The 16,088-nt window shown below is 39.4% G+C and overlaps 1 protein-coding gene across 2 annotated transcripts in view; it reads right to left on the bottom strand.

Annotated features, from left to right (window-relative positions):
* Nucleotides 1-2,544: 2,544 nt before the first annotated feature.
* Nucleotides 2,545-16,088, bottom strand: part of LOC122541948 (protein transport protein Sec24C-like) — a 71,886-nt gene continuing 58,342 nt past the window's right edge. For both annotated transcript variants that reach the window (XM_043679234.1, XM_043679235.1), the window contains 7 exons: nt 14,483-14,628; nt 12,641-12,779; nt 10,704-10,822; nt 7,027-7,206; nt 5,685-5,876; nt 4,763-4,852; nt 2,545-3,040 (listed from right to left, as the gene is read on the bottom strand). In XM_043679234.1, coding sequence (XP_043535169.1) covers nt 2,900-3,040; nt 4,763-4,852; nt 5,685-5,876; nt 7,027-7,206; nt 10,704-10,822; nt 12,641-12,779; nt 14,483-14,628 — 1,007 coding nt within the window. In that variant the 3' untranslated portion in view covers nt 2,545-2,899. The remainder of the gene's footprint in view (nt 3,041-4,762; nt 4,853-5,684; nt 5,877-7,026; nt 7,207-10,703; nt 10,823-12,640; nt 12,780-14,482; nt 14,629-16,088) is intronic.

Here is a 16,088-nt window from a genome sequence, read left to right as displayed (position 1 = left end):
TTTGGAAAGGCAAGGACTGATTAGGGATAGTCAACATGGCTTTGTGCATGGGAAATCATGTCTCACAAAATTGATTGAATTTTATGAAGAAGTAACAAAGATGATTGATGAGGGCAGAGCGGTAGATGTGATCTATATGGACTGCAGTAAGGCATTCGACAAGGTTCCCCATAGGAGACTGATTAGCAAGGTTAGATCTCATGGAATACAGGGAGAACTAGCCATTTGGATACAGAACTGGCTCAAAGGTAGAAGACAGAGGGTGATGGTGGAGGGTTGTTTTTCAGACTGGAGGCCTGTGACCAGTGGAATGATACAAGGATCAGCGCTAAGTCCTCTACTTTTTGTCATTTACATAAATGATTTGGGTGCAAGCAAAAGAGGTACAGTTAGTAAGTTTGCAGATGACACCAAAATTGGAGGTGTAGTGGACAGCAAAGAGGGTTACCTCAGATTACAACAGGATCTGGACCAGATGGGCCAATGGGCTGAGAAGTGGCAGATGTAGTTTAATTCACATAAATACGAGGTGCTGTACTTTGGCAAAGCAAATCTTAGCAGGACTTACACACTTAATGGTAAGGTCCGAGGGAGCATTGCTGAACAAAGAGACCTTGGAGTGCAGTTCATAGCTCCTTGAAAGTGGAGTTGCAGATAGATAGGATAGTGAAGAAGGCGTTTGGTATGCTTTCCTGTATTGGGTAGAGTATTGAGTACAGGAGTTGGGAGATCATGTTGCGGCTGTACTGGACATTGGTTAGGGACCTAAGGGGCAACGTTTTCACACAGAGGGTGGTGCGGGTATAGAATGAGCTGCCAGAGGAAATGGTGGAGGCTGGTACAATTGCAACATTTAAGAGGCATTTGGATGGGTATACGAATTGGATGGGTTTGGAGGGATATGGGCCGGGTGCTGGCAGGTGGGACAAGATTGGGTTGGAATATCTGGTTAGCATGGACAGGTTGGACCAAAGAGTCTGTTTCCATCTCTATGACTCTCGTATCCTTACATACAGATGAGGAAGGACACCAATTCGACTGGGACAACACATCCATCCTAGGACAAGCCGAACAGAGAAACGCATGAGAATTCCTAGAAGCATGGCCTCCAACCGGAACTCTAACAACAAACACATTGACTTGGATTCCATTTACCACCCCCCTGAGAAAAAGAACAAGAAATGACATCACCATAGGAATTATGTCACCACAGGAAACGACATCACTAACCAGAGGAAACTCAAACATATAAACAGAAAACGGGCTACACCACCAGTGCTTCATTCGGAGGCTCTCTGATGATGTTACCCAGTCTGACGTGTCTGAAAACGAACAAATCCAGAATCTCAACCTGAGCTAAAAAATTTCTCAAAACTCGCTAAGAAATTTGCAGGACGTTGAAATAAAATATTAAAGAGCATTGCCATTGCTTAAATCTCAGAAACTAAGGGTCCAGCTCAAACTGGATTCATCAGCAACACAGCAATGTTCATTTCAAAGTAAATGGACCACTAAGGATTTGTAAGTTTGGAAATGGATCTACACTGTCCTGCAGTATCCTGGTTTGCAAGACTCTGATTTGCTCTGATAACAGCAAATTCCAACCAGAGTTACAGACTGGACCTCTCCATAAACATGTAATGCACTCAAGAATGTTGGCACCAGGGCTGCTAAACAAGAATCTCTCCACCTCAGATGCACTGTAAGACTGAAATAGAAACTGGAGGGCAGCTCTGAGGAGACATTTGGAAAGAAATGTATTTATTGCATCAAAAATTAATGTCCCATTTACAACAGCACATTGTTTTCCTTTTACAGCAGGCTGCAAAATAATCAGCACGGAAACCCAATCCAGTAAACAGGAATTGGCAGAGACAAAGTTTATCTGAGAGAGGAAGAAGGTGGTGAGGGAATTGTGCATAAAGACTCCATATCACCACTGCTCATCTCCACTTGTATTAGGTACAACAGCAGTTAGGTACTCCTTTTTCGAAAGAGGCATCAAATCCCAAAGTCTCTCAATCTCCAAAGTTTACAATCAGAATGTGAGGCTGATGACACAAGGATTAAATTATGCCATTCATTCTGGGATTTCATGCATTGGTTGGATAATTCTCAGGATTTGAATTTATGATGCAGGCCTGAGGTGGAGATCAGTGACTTTGAATTGAGTAGCTTGAGATGACTTACTCCCTTCGCTGATCAGGTAATAAAATCCAAAACGCAAAAAAAAACTGACATTTTGCAAATGTTTTAAAAACCCTCTCCCACCCACCCCCACCAAAGCCCTTGCTGACAATCAGAAGCTTTCACCTAGAGTCTGCAAAGGAGTCCAGCAGAGAATTTAAATCATTAGAAATGTTAAGCATTCACACAAGTTTGAGTGAATAAGATAGCTTATTTTTCATTCACAAACCTATTGACATTTAAGGACCTAATTAACAGACAGAACGAAAAAAGGCTGTTGTACAACATGAAATGATTATTTCAGGTGTGTATAAAAATAATTTCCAGAAAGTCGAACCATGTTAGCAAAGCCACAAATTGGATTTTGTTCAATTTATTGAGTTGAAAGCTTGTGTATCAGGAGCTTGCTCTTTCATACATCCAACCACACTCAGTGCATTTCTTTTCATCTCCTCATACACAAGGAACACAGCAATACCAGTGTTGAAAAGATAGCTCTCATATAAGATTCTAAATCATATACATTATACTGTACTATTAATTCCTTACATTACATCAGTATTAACAAGTTAGCCACATGCCCATGTTGCCTCTGTGGCAGCTCCTGACAGACAGGACCCTTGTTTACTCCCAAGATTGTTGGGCCCATTGAGAAGCATCTCTTGTCGTGTAAACAGCTCGGCCCCACCCAAACCCCATACACCCCCAAAGTTTAGCTGAGTAGCTGTCGAATCTCTTTGTGCATGTGGCAGAGAAAGTCCACGTATGAGGCTCCACCATTCACACTCTTATCCTCCATGAGAAAGTGTTTGAAGAGCAGCTCCATTTTGTCATCTTGCTTCACAATCATGAGCTGCAAGAAGAAGTTGACAAATCAGAGGGAAAGAACCTGAATTTCAATAGTGTACCAGCACAAACTGACCATTTCATAAAGCACCTTCGCATTAATGGGTCCATCTTGAAAATCAGTCATCACAATGTGGGGAAAATACAACTACAAAATTCTGCACTGCAAGCTCTCCAAGCAATAACAAGCAAGTGTGCACATGCGCAAGAGAAAAAGTGTGCCTGTGCGTGCGCACGCACGCGTGTATGTGTGTGTGTGTGAGTGAGACACACACACACAGAGACAGAGAAAGAGAAAGACAGAGAGAAAAAGAGACAGTGTGAGGAGGGTTGAGGAGTAAATGTAGATTGGGAATCTGGAATAGCTCATTGTTTTTCTTTCAAAAGTATCTTAGGATTTTTTACTTGAGTCTAAAAGGACAGATATGGACGAATACATCAGCTAATGCGGCACTCTCTCATCATAACCCTAAAGTGTTAACTTTCAAATCTGACTTGTTCTTATGGTTTTTGAAGGAAATAACAACTTTAATCACTCTTAAGGGTTCTATTAATACACTGCCCTTGACAATGTTACACAATAGCTCCAGTTCTCAGATAGAGAGACTCTAAATGGACAATGAGTTTGCAATGCACCTTGTGAAATGGATCACAGTCAATTCACCTGATTAATTGGGATCACTAGAAGGTCAGCCAGCAGTCTTTGAGTACTGAAAGCATTTTCAGAATGGTTCCCTCCCTGACATTTCACATTCGTTAATGTATCTTTGGGAATTCAGCAATGAGTAACCAACCACCTGATTCAGTGAAGCCTCTCCACCATCGACAAGGCACAAATTAGAAGTGTGATAGAGTACTCCCCACTTGCCTGGATGAGTGCAGTTCCAAGAACACTGAAGAACCTTGGCACTATCCAGGACAAAACAGCAGTTTGATTGGTATCACATCCACAAACATCCACTCTCCATTCACCACCAATGCTTAGTAGTAACTGTGTATACCAGCTACAAGATTTCAGAAATTCACCAAGGGTCCTTAGTCAACACCTTCCAAACCCACAAATGCTACCATCTGGAAGGACAAGGACAACTAGGGATGGGCAATAAATTCTGGCCCAAGCTAGCAATGCTCACATCCTGTGAATAAATTTTTAAAAAAAACTTTGCACATCCTGTGCTGTCTCCAATAGTGATTATATTTATATCTGAAGTGTGTTGTCATGCTGTTATAATGTCTCAAAGCACTTCATCAATACACATCATAAAATCTAATGAAAACCAGCAACGTATGCTGTACAATTGAGCAAGGACAGGGTCACCTTGAGGGAGCGGATGTCAGCTTCTGATGTGAACTGTACCTGGCAGAGACAGAGAGCTGCTCGTCATCATGTTACATCTGCTTACCCCCACCTAACACTAGGGACAGCAGGAGGCAGCCCATGTGTTGCTTTGCAAGAGAAAGGAAGAGGTGACTGTGCTCTGAACTGGAAGACTGATATTCCTACAGCAAGTTGTAAATGGCAGGCTGCAAAGTAGTTCTTGCACCTGGAAGCTGAGTAGTACAAAACATGACACATTTCATGTCACCTCGCCCTTTAGATTCAATCCCTCATTGTTTATCCAGTTATTCAAACCATAATGACTGGGGGCAAATGAAAAAGAATACATCACTACAGTAAGCAATGGATTAATAAGGTATTGTTAATTATAAAATGCTGGATTTCATTTACCTTCATAAACCTGGGTCTCTGAGCACGTATCATATCAACCATGGATCGTAATTTTTTTGAGCAAGGATTATCCAGCATTGGTAGAGCAGTCTGACAAACAAACAAAGCCAAAAATCAAAACAACCCACATCTAATCAAAGAGCACTTCTATTTTTACTGAACTCAATTGAGAAATTCATAACATCATATTTATTTGTAACAGAATTTCTTTTCAATTAGTTTGTACATCTATTAAAATGAATGAATAAATACATTTTATTCTTCAGCATTCACATATTTAACATTATTCACAACCTAAATTCAAACTATTGATAATACAGCTGCAATGAATGTAACATCAGTTTGAATGCTCATCGTTGCTAAAGGCATATTGTAAATCTGGACTTGGCTCTGAATTTAGTTCCAAAGTTAGTTCATGCCCTTACGTTATCATAACAAACTAGGATCAGTTAACTCTGAACAAAAGCGGAGCTACTTCAAATCAATGCTCCGCTTGTGCAAATGACATCCAAAATACAGCTGCATTATTATAAACATCCACAGCAATAAAGAAATAAACCAGTTTGCTCCCTTCCAAACCTGAGAAAGGTCATTTTTTGCTTGTGTATCTGACAATAACAAACTCCAAGTTAGAAGTGTAAAGTTCACAATATATTGCAAAAGCCTTGACACCCTGGACAGGCTTTGTCATCGTAGAAAATGTTCCACAGTCAAAAGCCAGTCCATAGCTCATATAGGAGTCAAATTTCTCACAAAACCGGTCCATAATTCATAGCAGTTAAATTTCTCAACTCAGGAAATTTGCGCTTGTATCAATGCTTCAGATTCCCATAATTCTAACCAAGACCATTCAACACAGTATTAAGCAAAAGCACACCTACAAGAATAAGATGGGTGTGATTCACTTTCATCTGAAACTCACCATTGCAGAATCAATCTGTCCAAATGACTGCACGTTAAAGATACTCTGGATGAGGTCGTGCTGTGTATTCATTCCAACCCAAATGAAAAGGTTCAATCCATTCTCCAACAGGTAGATACCACCCTTTGATAATCGCTCCTCTGAGCAACGAATGGCCACTGGGAAGTCATCACTATCCACATCCATTTTGTGCTGAGAAGACAAAGAGGCAACATTACAGTCACAAAAAGATTTTTTTTAAGAAAAGATTATGAGTATTAATTTTATCAACCAAACATTTCTATCATTTACCACAATAATTTTATCATTGAATAGACTGAGGTGGATGCTCATTTAGTTCCTGTTGCCTATACACAAGAAAAAAGAACTTGCATTTTTTTAAAACACTTTTCAGGAACTCAGAGCATTTGGCTGTGACTGACTTCCATGAAGTACTTCTGAAGTGCAGTCACTCATGAATACGTGAAACATGGCAGCCAACTTGTACACACAAACCCAGCAATTGTTTTTAAAGCAGAGTTAATGGAGAATAAAGATTGGACATAATAATGGGAGACCCAACTTCTACTTTGCTGCTCTCTGAAGAATGCCTTGCAACCTTTTACCTCCAACTGGGGCAAATAACCTCAGTTTAACATCACCATCAGTGCAACACTCCCCGAATGCAACTCTAGATTGACACGTAAAGTGTCCCAAGTTTCTACGTGAAAAATGCTCACGTTGTAGAATCTTAATTGTTCTATTCTTATCCAAGTCACTTGCTCCCAGCAAAATAGAATGGAAAACAGAAAAGGATGCAACTGCACGCTCAGCATCTGTCAAAGACAAAGCAGTTTTGGGTAGTTTGCTATTCATCAGAAAGCACCCAAATATGTTGACCTGCAGATTCTGAATTTGAGAACACTCAGGATCAAATAAGGCCAATTTAGACCACGTTACCCCTGCAATATCTTCAATTCTGAACTGAAACTGAATATGACATTCAAACCTGGAGCAGACCAACTTCCCTCAACCTGTCACAATTTACACAGGGTGGCCCAACTGTGCTTGCCATTCGCACACTTTTCTTATGGGTACAGCAACTGAAGCGGCCTGCTCGAAATGAGTAACATGAAATTTAACAAAAATATTCCTGGAGTATTTTCTACACATCGAGGTCATCAAATTTTAACATCACATGCTGAGAGATGATCTTCAAAATTTTAACTTCCTTTACTGTAGTTTTTAGACTGACAGAATAGACATTTATGCCACACTCCTCACAATCAGATGTCTCAAAGTGCTTTACATGCAATGATGACAATGCTGTAATGCAAGAACAGCTCATTAATTGCTTACTCACCACAGGTAAAAGCCTAGGATAGAAGAACACATTGGTTTCTGCTACATCCATAGATGTGACAAGTTGACGGATATAGGCGCGATCATCAGTGGAGATCTCAGTTCCAGGCTGCAGGACATCACTCTTCAATACACAGTTCAGGTACACAGGCAGTAGCTTCATGCACTCAGGCAGAATCAACTAGGAGAAAGATGCAGCAAGTGAAAAAAACAACAATGGCAAAGCTCAGTGTAGGTTCACCAGAGTGGGGGGATGAGGTGGCACTAGAAATAAGACAGCGAGTGTGTCACGAGTGTCAAGAATTTTGGGGGGCTTTTTGGATAGCCAAGCAGTCATTTGACCAAAGTTTCAACAGTTGAGAAGGAATATCTGAGTGAATGATGAAATTACTTCCATTGGTTACTAAGGTGGTCATGAGTATATGGACATTTACCATAGCCACAAGACCTTTTTTTAAAATATTGAATCCCTTCTGTGTGGAAACAAGCCCTTCGGCCAAACAAGTCCATATCGACCCTCAGAGGATCAACCTACCCAGACACATTCCCCTACTCTATTGCTCTACATTTTACCCATGACTAATGCACCAAACCTACACATCCCGATACAATGGGCCATTTAGCATGACAATTCACCTAACCTGCACATCTTTGGATTGTGGGAGGAAACCGGAGCACCCAGAGGAAACCCACGCAGATACAGGGAGAATGTGCAAACTCCACACAGAAAGTCGCCCAAGGCTGGAATCAAACCCGGGTCCCTGGCGCTGCGAGGCAGCAGTGCTAACCGCTGAGCCACTGTGCTGCCCCCACTTAAAATGTGTATAGGTGACAATCCAAAATTCTTTGCCTTGCACTGAGCAGGATTAGGATGGAAGGAACATAACGTTTAAATCCTGTACTAGCTAGTAATTATTCATAGCTACAAAATCTGAGGGACAAGTTAGGGGACAATTAGTTTACTCAAGGAATTCACAAAGCAGCAACTACATTTGAATCATCATAACTGAAAATGCAGCATTTGAGTCATCCTGAGACACTGCATAAATACAAGCTCCTTATTTCTCTGAAGGACAGATTTGCAATTATGTAGCATTTTTCACCTCAGCACGCTGTGTTTTGCTGATATAACACTTGAAATGTAGTCACTGAAGTCATAAAAGGATGCATAGCAAACAATCTGCACAGTAAGATCCCAGATAGGGCAATGTAACTACACACAGGGAATGGCTGGAATATGAGATTCTCTGCCAATCACTGCTGCAGCAAAATCCACAAAATCTTTACAAAGAGAAAGCTAACACACAAATTCGAAGCTGAAATAGACCATTCAGCCCATTCAATCTGTTCTGCTATTGTAAAAGATCATGGCTGATGCGTGTGTTTTGAATTCCACATTCCCATCTACCCTCTGCCTTAAAAAGTCTGTAAGGTCTCACAATCTTAAAAAATTTCCCCTGATCCCAGCCTGAAAAGGGAAACCCCTCAATTTGAGAGCAGTGCTCCTTAGTTCTGGACTGACTCTCAAGAAGAAACATTACATCCACTTTGGTCGAGATCATTCAGGATTATTATATATAATCAAATCCCCTCTCACTTTAAATTTGTATAAACTAGCCCAGTTTGTCTAACCTATAAGACAACTTGCTCATTCCAGTTATCAATTAGTAAACCTTCCCCGAACTGTCCCCAATATATTTATGTCCTTCTAAAACAGCAGAGTATTCGAGTTGCGTTTTCACTGATGGTCTATATAATCGCAGTATGGCATCCTATTCAGGGAACCCGAAAGGTTAAATTGCAATATATTTCTCACCCATAACAAGATGTTTTGGACAAGTAGTGTCCCTATAACAAACAAGTCAATGAATATTGCTAAGTAATAGCTGGAGAATAAATTAGCAACCACTGCTCCTAGGTGTCAGTGTAATTCACATTTCAACCTAACGAAATCTATTCCAGTCTTTTTCCAACTGCAACCCCGCTCCCAAGAATAGATATGTGAAATATGAAGGGTAGTCACTCTTCATATTACATTAGTCTCAATTACTAAATCATATGCAAACTTGTTATTTTACAAGGAGCACAAACAAACATTTAATAATAATCAACGACACATCTTACATCAATAGCTCTCTCAAATTTAACTTTCAAACACGGATAGTAACTGAATTAATAAAAATTTCAATGATAATGCTGCAAACATTTTTTGATTCTCAACTTATAAACACAGACAATAAACTTTGCAATCAGGCAGCTTTCAACTTCCAAAATCACTTTCCTTGATGGCAATACTTTTGTTTTAGCAACATTAACTCATCAAAACCTACGTGGCATGAGCAGCCAAACATATAAGAACTTGCCATATTTAGTGATTTTCATTATCTTAAATCATGGTAAATAAGTGCAATTATAGTTATAACATAGGAAACAAATTTGCACGTAGCAAGGTCCCATGAAAACCAAATACAACATCTGTTTCTGATTTAAGAGTAAATATTTATCAGAATAGTGGGGAGAACTCCCCTCACATTGCCCTGGGATTGGTTTTAGTCACTTAGGGCAGATGGTTTAAAATCTAATTCAAAAGACAGCCGTTTAGTCAATGCAACCATCAATATGCTAATAAGGCTTCAGCCTAGATGATGTGCTCAAGTCCCTAGAGTGATGACTTGAACCGTAATCTTCTGAATCTGAGGTGAGTGCGCTATCACTGAGCTAAGGCTAAATAACTAACCAAGATATTTATTTTTATTTGTTTCTTCAAAGAATCTGCAGCAAATATCACTAACTCAACGGATACAAGTTCCTCAGCAAAAACAAACTCAGGTTAACTGAAGCTAGAATATGATCTCATTTAAAATGGAAGACATCTTTTTGACACAACGGATCTAAAATGGGAGAATGGAATCCTGCAGCCTCATCTGCTTGTTTCACTTCTTATAACTCGTGTTAGTATCCAGTATTCCCAGTACAGAGAGCTGTAAATGAGAAATAGCCTTATAAAGGCTTGATCTGACACAGATAGCAGCTGAACAGCCAAATGGATGTCCAATGGGTTTGGGGAAGCTTAATGCATATGGCACATGGGTGATTTTCACTTTACGTAAATTATGTAATGCAATAGCCCCCTTGCCTTCTCTTACTGAAATTGAACACTTGCTCTTTTGGTTCACTGCCATTGTAATAGCTTCCACTTTGTATTCTACAGTATCTGCCACCAACTGGTTCAGTCAACTGAGACCTGTACACAAACCTGCTCTTTGTCCAAGTATCTAGGGGACCTAGATAAGATTTAAATTCAATATTTTCACAAATTTTAAATTACTAATTGAGGACTTAACTGAGGACTCAATGCGCCCCAGCATTAGTCCACAGACTATTCCACGTCTCCATGTAACATCAAGAAATAGCTAAAGCTACAAGATACTACATCAGCTATGGGTCCTGACAATATTCCAGCAATAATACCGAGAAAGCCTGGTGATGAGTTAGCAATTGGTTCTATTTATGATCAGAGATCACAAGCACAGAGCAGGAACAGAGAGATCAGATTCTCAAGCACTATTCAATCAGTTTTCGCTCCTTACCAAGAGTAGCCAATTTGTGCTCAAGCTCAGATGAGATTTGCTAAACCAAACTAAACACAGTAACTTGCAAATGATGCTACTTGCCTACCTGTCCAGCTGATGATGGACTCGCACAATTCTTCCGGTAACATGCGAGAATCTGAGCAGACTGGTTAATTAGGTTATCGCGCACAGTCTTTGTGGGATTGCTCAGTACGCCACGATATGCTGCAAAGAGATGAGAAAATAGCTTTACAGTGTTAAATCAACAGTAATATAAGATGGTAGCGTACTAAAGGTGAAATAAATGGCTTACAAACCTCACATTAATTCTATTGTCAAATCACAACACTTACACTCAAGTCTTAAACCTAAAGAACACCCCCTATGGTACAAGGGCAATATATTTTTTAACATGGTTGCATTGATGTTACAACTCTCCAGAGTCTTCAGCAGTAAAATATCAATCTTCTGGAAGATGTTATAAGTAAACTTGCCTTGTCTTTGAATACTGTTTTCATAACTAGTAAATTTAAAGAGATGGAACAAAGATGGTTTTGATGGAGCAGTACACCTTTGGGTTATTCACCACTCCAAACAACTGTTATTCAGAGCTATTAATCTACAGCACGTGGACTTAAGCAGTTCAAGGCAGCAGCTCACAACCACCACCACCACCTTCTCAAGGGCAACTAGGGATGGGCAATAAGAAATACTGACCAGTCAGCAATGCCCACACCCCATGAGTTATTAAAAACTAATCTACAAGAACTCTGATTTCAAATCTAATGCTGATCTCATCTGTGTGCCTCCTGTGTAGCTGTAACCTTATATGCCTTGCTCCAAGTACCCCTGTATGCTATGACCTGCTTGCGTAGCTCGCAAAGCAAATGTTTTCACTGTATTTAGGTACATGTGACAACAATAAATCAAATCAACACCAAAAATGCCTTTTCTGTAAATTTACTCTTTTTTTTAAAGAGCTAGTATCTGTGCATTATATAGGATAAAAATACTGCCTTTTTGCAATGAAAGTTCAACCACACAAAAAAAGTTTACAAATACCAAAATCATCTTATGAATTACCTTAAACAAAAGGTAACTCAAATATTGTCATCTCCAGTTTTTAATATAATTTTTTTGTTTAAATTAATGCAAAGTTCCATCCAGTGGTGCATTAATATATACAGATGAATTATGACACTGCTGGCTTTGATATTAAGATGAATTGTGAAGCTTTCATTGAAGTATCAAAAGACCCATCACTGACAATGTGTGTGCAACTCAGGCATCTTCAGACAATGACTGCATCTGACACTGGCTTTGTTCGATGAAATATGAGCTTGAATTAAAGGTAGTAATCTAAAACCTGCTAAATAGTAATGGCTGGAGATCAGGATGAAAAAGTGATATTATTTTTCCCCACCTCAAATTACATAGTATTTCAGAAATGTTCAGCATAGTCAGAGAATAAGACCTGCTTTGAGGTGCTTGATAAAAATCTAAATTGACCTCAATTCAGGAAGTAGTCTCATTTTGTTTGTGATTAAAGGCCAAGTGACTGACAACTAGTTGAAACCAGATACTGGATGCCGAGCCCTGGATTTTGATGATTAGTTTCTACAGTAAACTGCAGTATTGCTTTGCACCATCTACCTCCCATCCTGAAACTGTCAGTTGGAGGCTAAATTCTATGTCACCGTTGTTAAGTTGTGATTCGAGTGTGTTTTGGCAAGTTCATAAAATTGCAGAAGTCAGCGCCATTCCCAATCACATTTTCTGGCAAGAGCTATATATCCACACTGCCCAACTGTTTTATCCTTGATCCTGACCAAACAGAGGAATCCTGACTGACTGACCTTCCTGTCCACCACCCATTGAGCCTCATGTCTATATCGTGAACACCAGTTCATTGTGATGAGCTAACTTATACAATACTTTTTTCTTCCAAATACTTGCTGCAATGACACTGAGCCAGGTTCAATGGCCTCTACATTAGAACAATTTCTGCAATAAAAACGTGGTGAAATTCTGGAAGCAGCTTACCTAGTTTCACAAAGTAGTTGATAAGTGTGTCAGTCTCACAGTTTCGGTAAAGATCAGCAAGCTGAGTACAACAATTAAGAGACAAGTTGTGTATACGTAACCTCCTCTGTCCACTGCAACTGGTATACAGCAGAGCACACTGCGGAGGGGGGTGGGGAATGAAAGAAAGAGAATAGCTCATTTATCAAATGCATTGGTGCAGCACGAAAATAGAAGTTGAAACTTGCTACAGCATCTCAAAGGGAGTCCAATTGAAAAGTGTGTTAGAGAACTGTTCAGGGAACATGTTTTAGTACAAAAAGGTTTCAACATTTGCACAAATGCCATCACAAAATAAGCACCGAATACAACTGACGTTCACTGTCTCAATGGATGTCAAACTAATTAATGCATTTTTCAAAAGAGCATTAAATAAAAAAAACAAAAAAAACTATAGACCTTTGGATGTTGAAAATCAGAAAGAAAATCAGAAATTACTGGGAAAACTCAGGTCTGGCATCATCTTGGAGAGAAAACAGTTAACATAACAAGTTCTAAAGAATGGTCACTGGATCCAAAACCTCACCTCAGCTTTCTTTCCGAAGATGCTGCCAGACCTGCTGAGCTTTTCCAGTAATTTTTGTTTTCATATTAGATAAATACCCATAGCAGGAAGAGAATAGCAGAGTGGGACTAATCACATAGCCCTTTTCAAACCATCAGCACAGATACAATGGGCCGAATAGCCTCCTTCCATGCTCAACAACCGAGGAGATTAACAAATTTTGACCATATCGATTATCATGTCAAAATGTTTCAGTGATCTAAATATCTTAAATTCAAAAACCAAGTTAGTTGATTTGTTCTGGTTTTGTGAATCTATTTGCTCACAAACTATCAGAAAGAGAAAGTTTAACGATGAAGCAATTGAGTGGTTTGGATTTTCAGCAGATCCAAACATACATCCACGCACTCAACAAAGCAAATAAACAAACCAACAACAATACAAGTCCAAAGATTTTATGCACAATCTGTCCGGTTCCCGGTCAGAGCGTAGTTTGTGCACTGCGTTCAGGTTGGGTCACAAAAACAGGGAGACAATCAGGTCTTCAGGAAGCTTGTAAAAAAAAAAGCCACAAGTCTGAAAATTTGGCTAACAGGAAGATTTCAGAAATGTTGACTTTCAGTCTTTGAAGGTGGTGATTAAAGAGCAAAGATAACAATGCAAATGATAGTGGAGAAAAACTTGTAGTAAGACAAAAACTGCAGTAAGACAAAGAACACAGATTAAGCTAACAAATGGCAATATACTGAAATAGATTTCCAGACAAAGTAGTTGATGTGGTATGAGGCACGGTGGTGTCTCTTTAGATGGAAAAATCAGAACAACCTGCTTCATCTATATACATAACTTATCATACAATATTTTGTCCTGTGATGCATTTGCAAATTTGGGACCAGAAATTGTAACATCAATATATATTTGTGCTTGATAATTATGCCAGTACATGGTCAAAATAAGACAGCCAACATAGTCTGGAGCACTGAAGCACTGATGCACTCAAGCAATGCGTAATGGAAGATGCTTCACAGCCAAATAGTAAGCACCCAATGTCAGCCATGTAATCCGAGGACAGTTTAGACCTCACAATGCCATTGACAGAAAGGGAAAATTGACTGGTCCAGAAAATTGTATGCTTGCCCCAGTGAGGGAATGACAAGTGGCATGACCAGTAACACACAGTGGCAAAATACTGAACACAAGATTGTCCTTATTCTTCTTGAATATTAACTGACATTAGAAAACTACACAATTAATAAAAGGTGGTTCAGTTGATTGATAATTTAAAAGCACTTCCTCACTTGAATCTGAGCTCCAACATCTTCACTTAACTTGTCGTCATGTTTGAACTCCACAGTGATAGCTTTATCACAGTCTAATGCAGCCAGCTCAACATCAGTTGTATTACTCATGTAGAAAGAGCCAAAGAAATCAGTCGCTCTAATCCCTGGAATAAAAGCAAATTTTTGACATAAGCTAATTAGAGAAAAATGCCATTTGTTTTCATGTATTCTTATAATGGCGTTGTCAACCTCTAATTGTGCTTCAACTGAACAATGTCCGAGATCATTTCAGAGGGCAGTTAAGAGTCAACTACATTACTGTCTGATGTCACCCAAGAGGCCAGACTAGGTAAGGACAGCAGATTTCCTTCATGAAAAGAGATGAGCAGACCAGATGTGTATTACAACAATCGCCAATGGTTAGATGATTGCCATTACAGGTGGCCCCCAATTTATGAATGTCCAACTAACGAAGTTCTGTACGTATAAGTGACATCCTAAACACAGACGCATTAATATTAATGTTAAAGATCCAACATGTGGACATGAATTTGTACTTATGAACACCAATTTTAAGTTTTATGTATTGTGTTCTAACTGCATATAAATTGATCTCCAAACGTACTCAGGAACAGAACCCACTTGTAACCTGGGCACTACCTGAAGATGACCATTTTTGAAATTCCCCAGAGATGATTCACATTTATGATGAAGTGTCTTCACGAAGATTGTGAGATCGCTGATAACAAAATTGGTTTCTAAGTTTATCTACAGGAAATAGACATACTGATATCACTCATGATGTCAACGGCAATTAAACTCAATGAAACCTGAATGCCCATTTTCACTGTCCTGGTATGAGCAATGTTACCCATTAACATAAGTATGACCAAAAACTGGAATAAGTAGTAAGTATTTATCAATAAGTCCTTGTTTGTTAAAAGCAAATATGTCCAAATTATTTATTTGTCTCATTGTTACAGTATTAAAGTGCTAATATTTAATAAACATTTGATATAAATGATGTAGCTTCAATCTGAAAGCGATCTAGAGTAACAGAAGATTTGCATGACCAGAACATTGCAGTTTAGCACTCCTTGTTAGTTGCAGATTTATTTTTAATAATCTTCAGATAATTAAATCTCCACATAGTGATTCATTAATAAGCTGTTGGGATTCAATGAACCAGCTCACAACAGTGCTGTGATTGAGCTTTGTATATGTGTGTGCTTGGCAAAACCAAGTGATTGCTGGGCCTCTTGCTGAGATATTTGTATCATCAATAGTCACAGGTGAGGTGCCAGAAGACTGGAGATTGGCTAACGTAGTGCCACTATTTAAGAAGGGTGGTAAAGACAAGCCAGGGAACTATAGACCAGTGAGCCTGACGTCGGTGGTGGGCAGGTTGTTGGAGGGAATCCTGAAGGACAGGATATGCATGTATTTGGAAAGGCAAGGACTGATTAGGGATAGTCAACATGGCTTTGTGCATGGGAAATCATGTCTCACAAACTTGATTGAGTTTTTTGAAGTAGTAACAAAGAGGATTGATGAGGGCGGAGCGGTTGATGTCATCTACATGGACTTCAGTAAGGCGTTCAACAAGGTTCCCCATGGGAGACTG

This window comes from Chiloscyllium plagiosum, chromosome 38 (assembly GCF_004010195.1).
Source record: "Chiloscyllium plagiosum isolate BGI_BamShark_2017 chromosome 38, ASM401019v2, whole genome shotgun sequence".
Classification (NCBI taxonomy): Eukaryota; Metazoa; Chordata; class Chondrichthyes; order Orectolobiformes; family Hemiscylliidae; genus Chiloscyllium; species Chiloscyllium plagiosum.
Note: the sequence above shows the minus strand (reverse complement) of the source record. Positions and strands in the feature narration are given on the sequence as shown.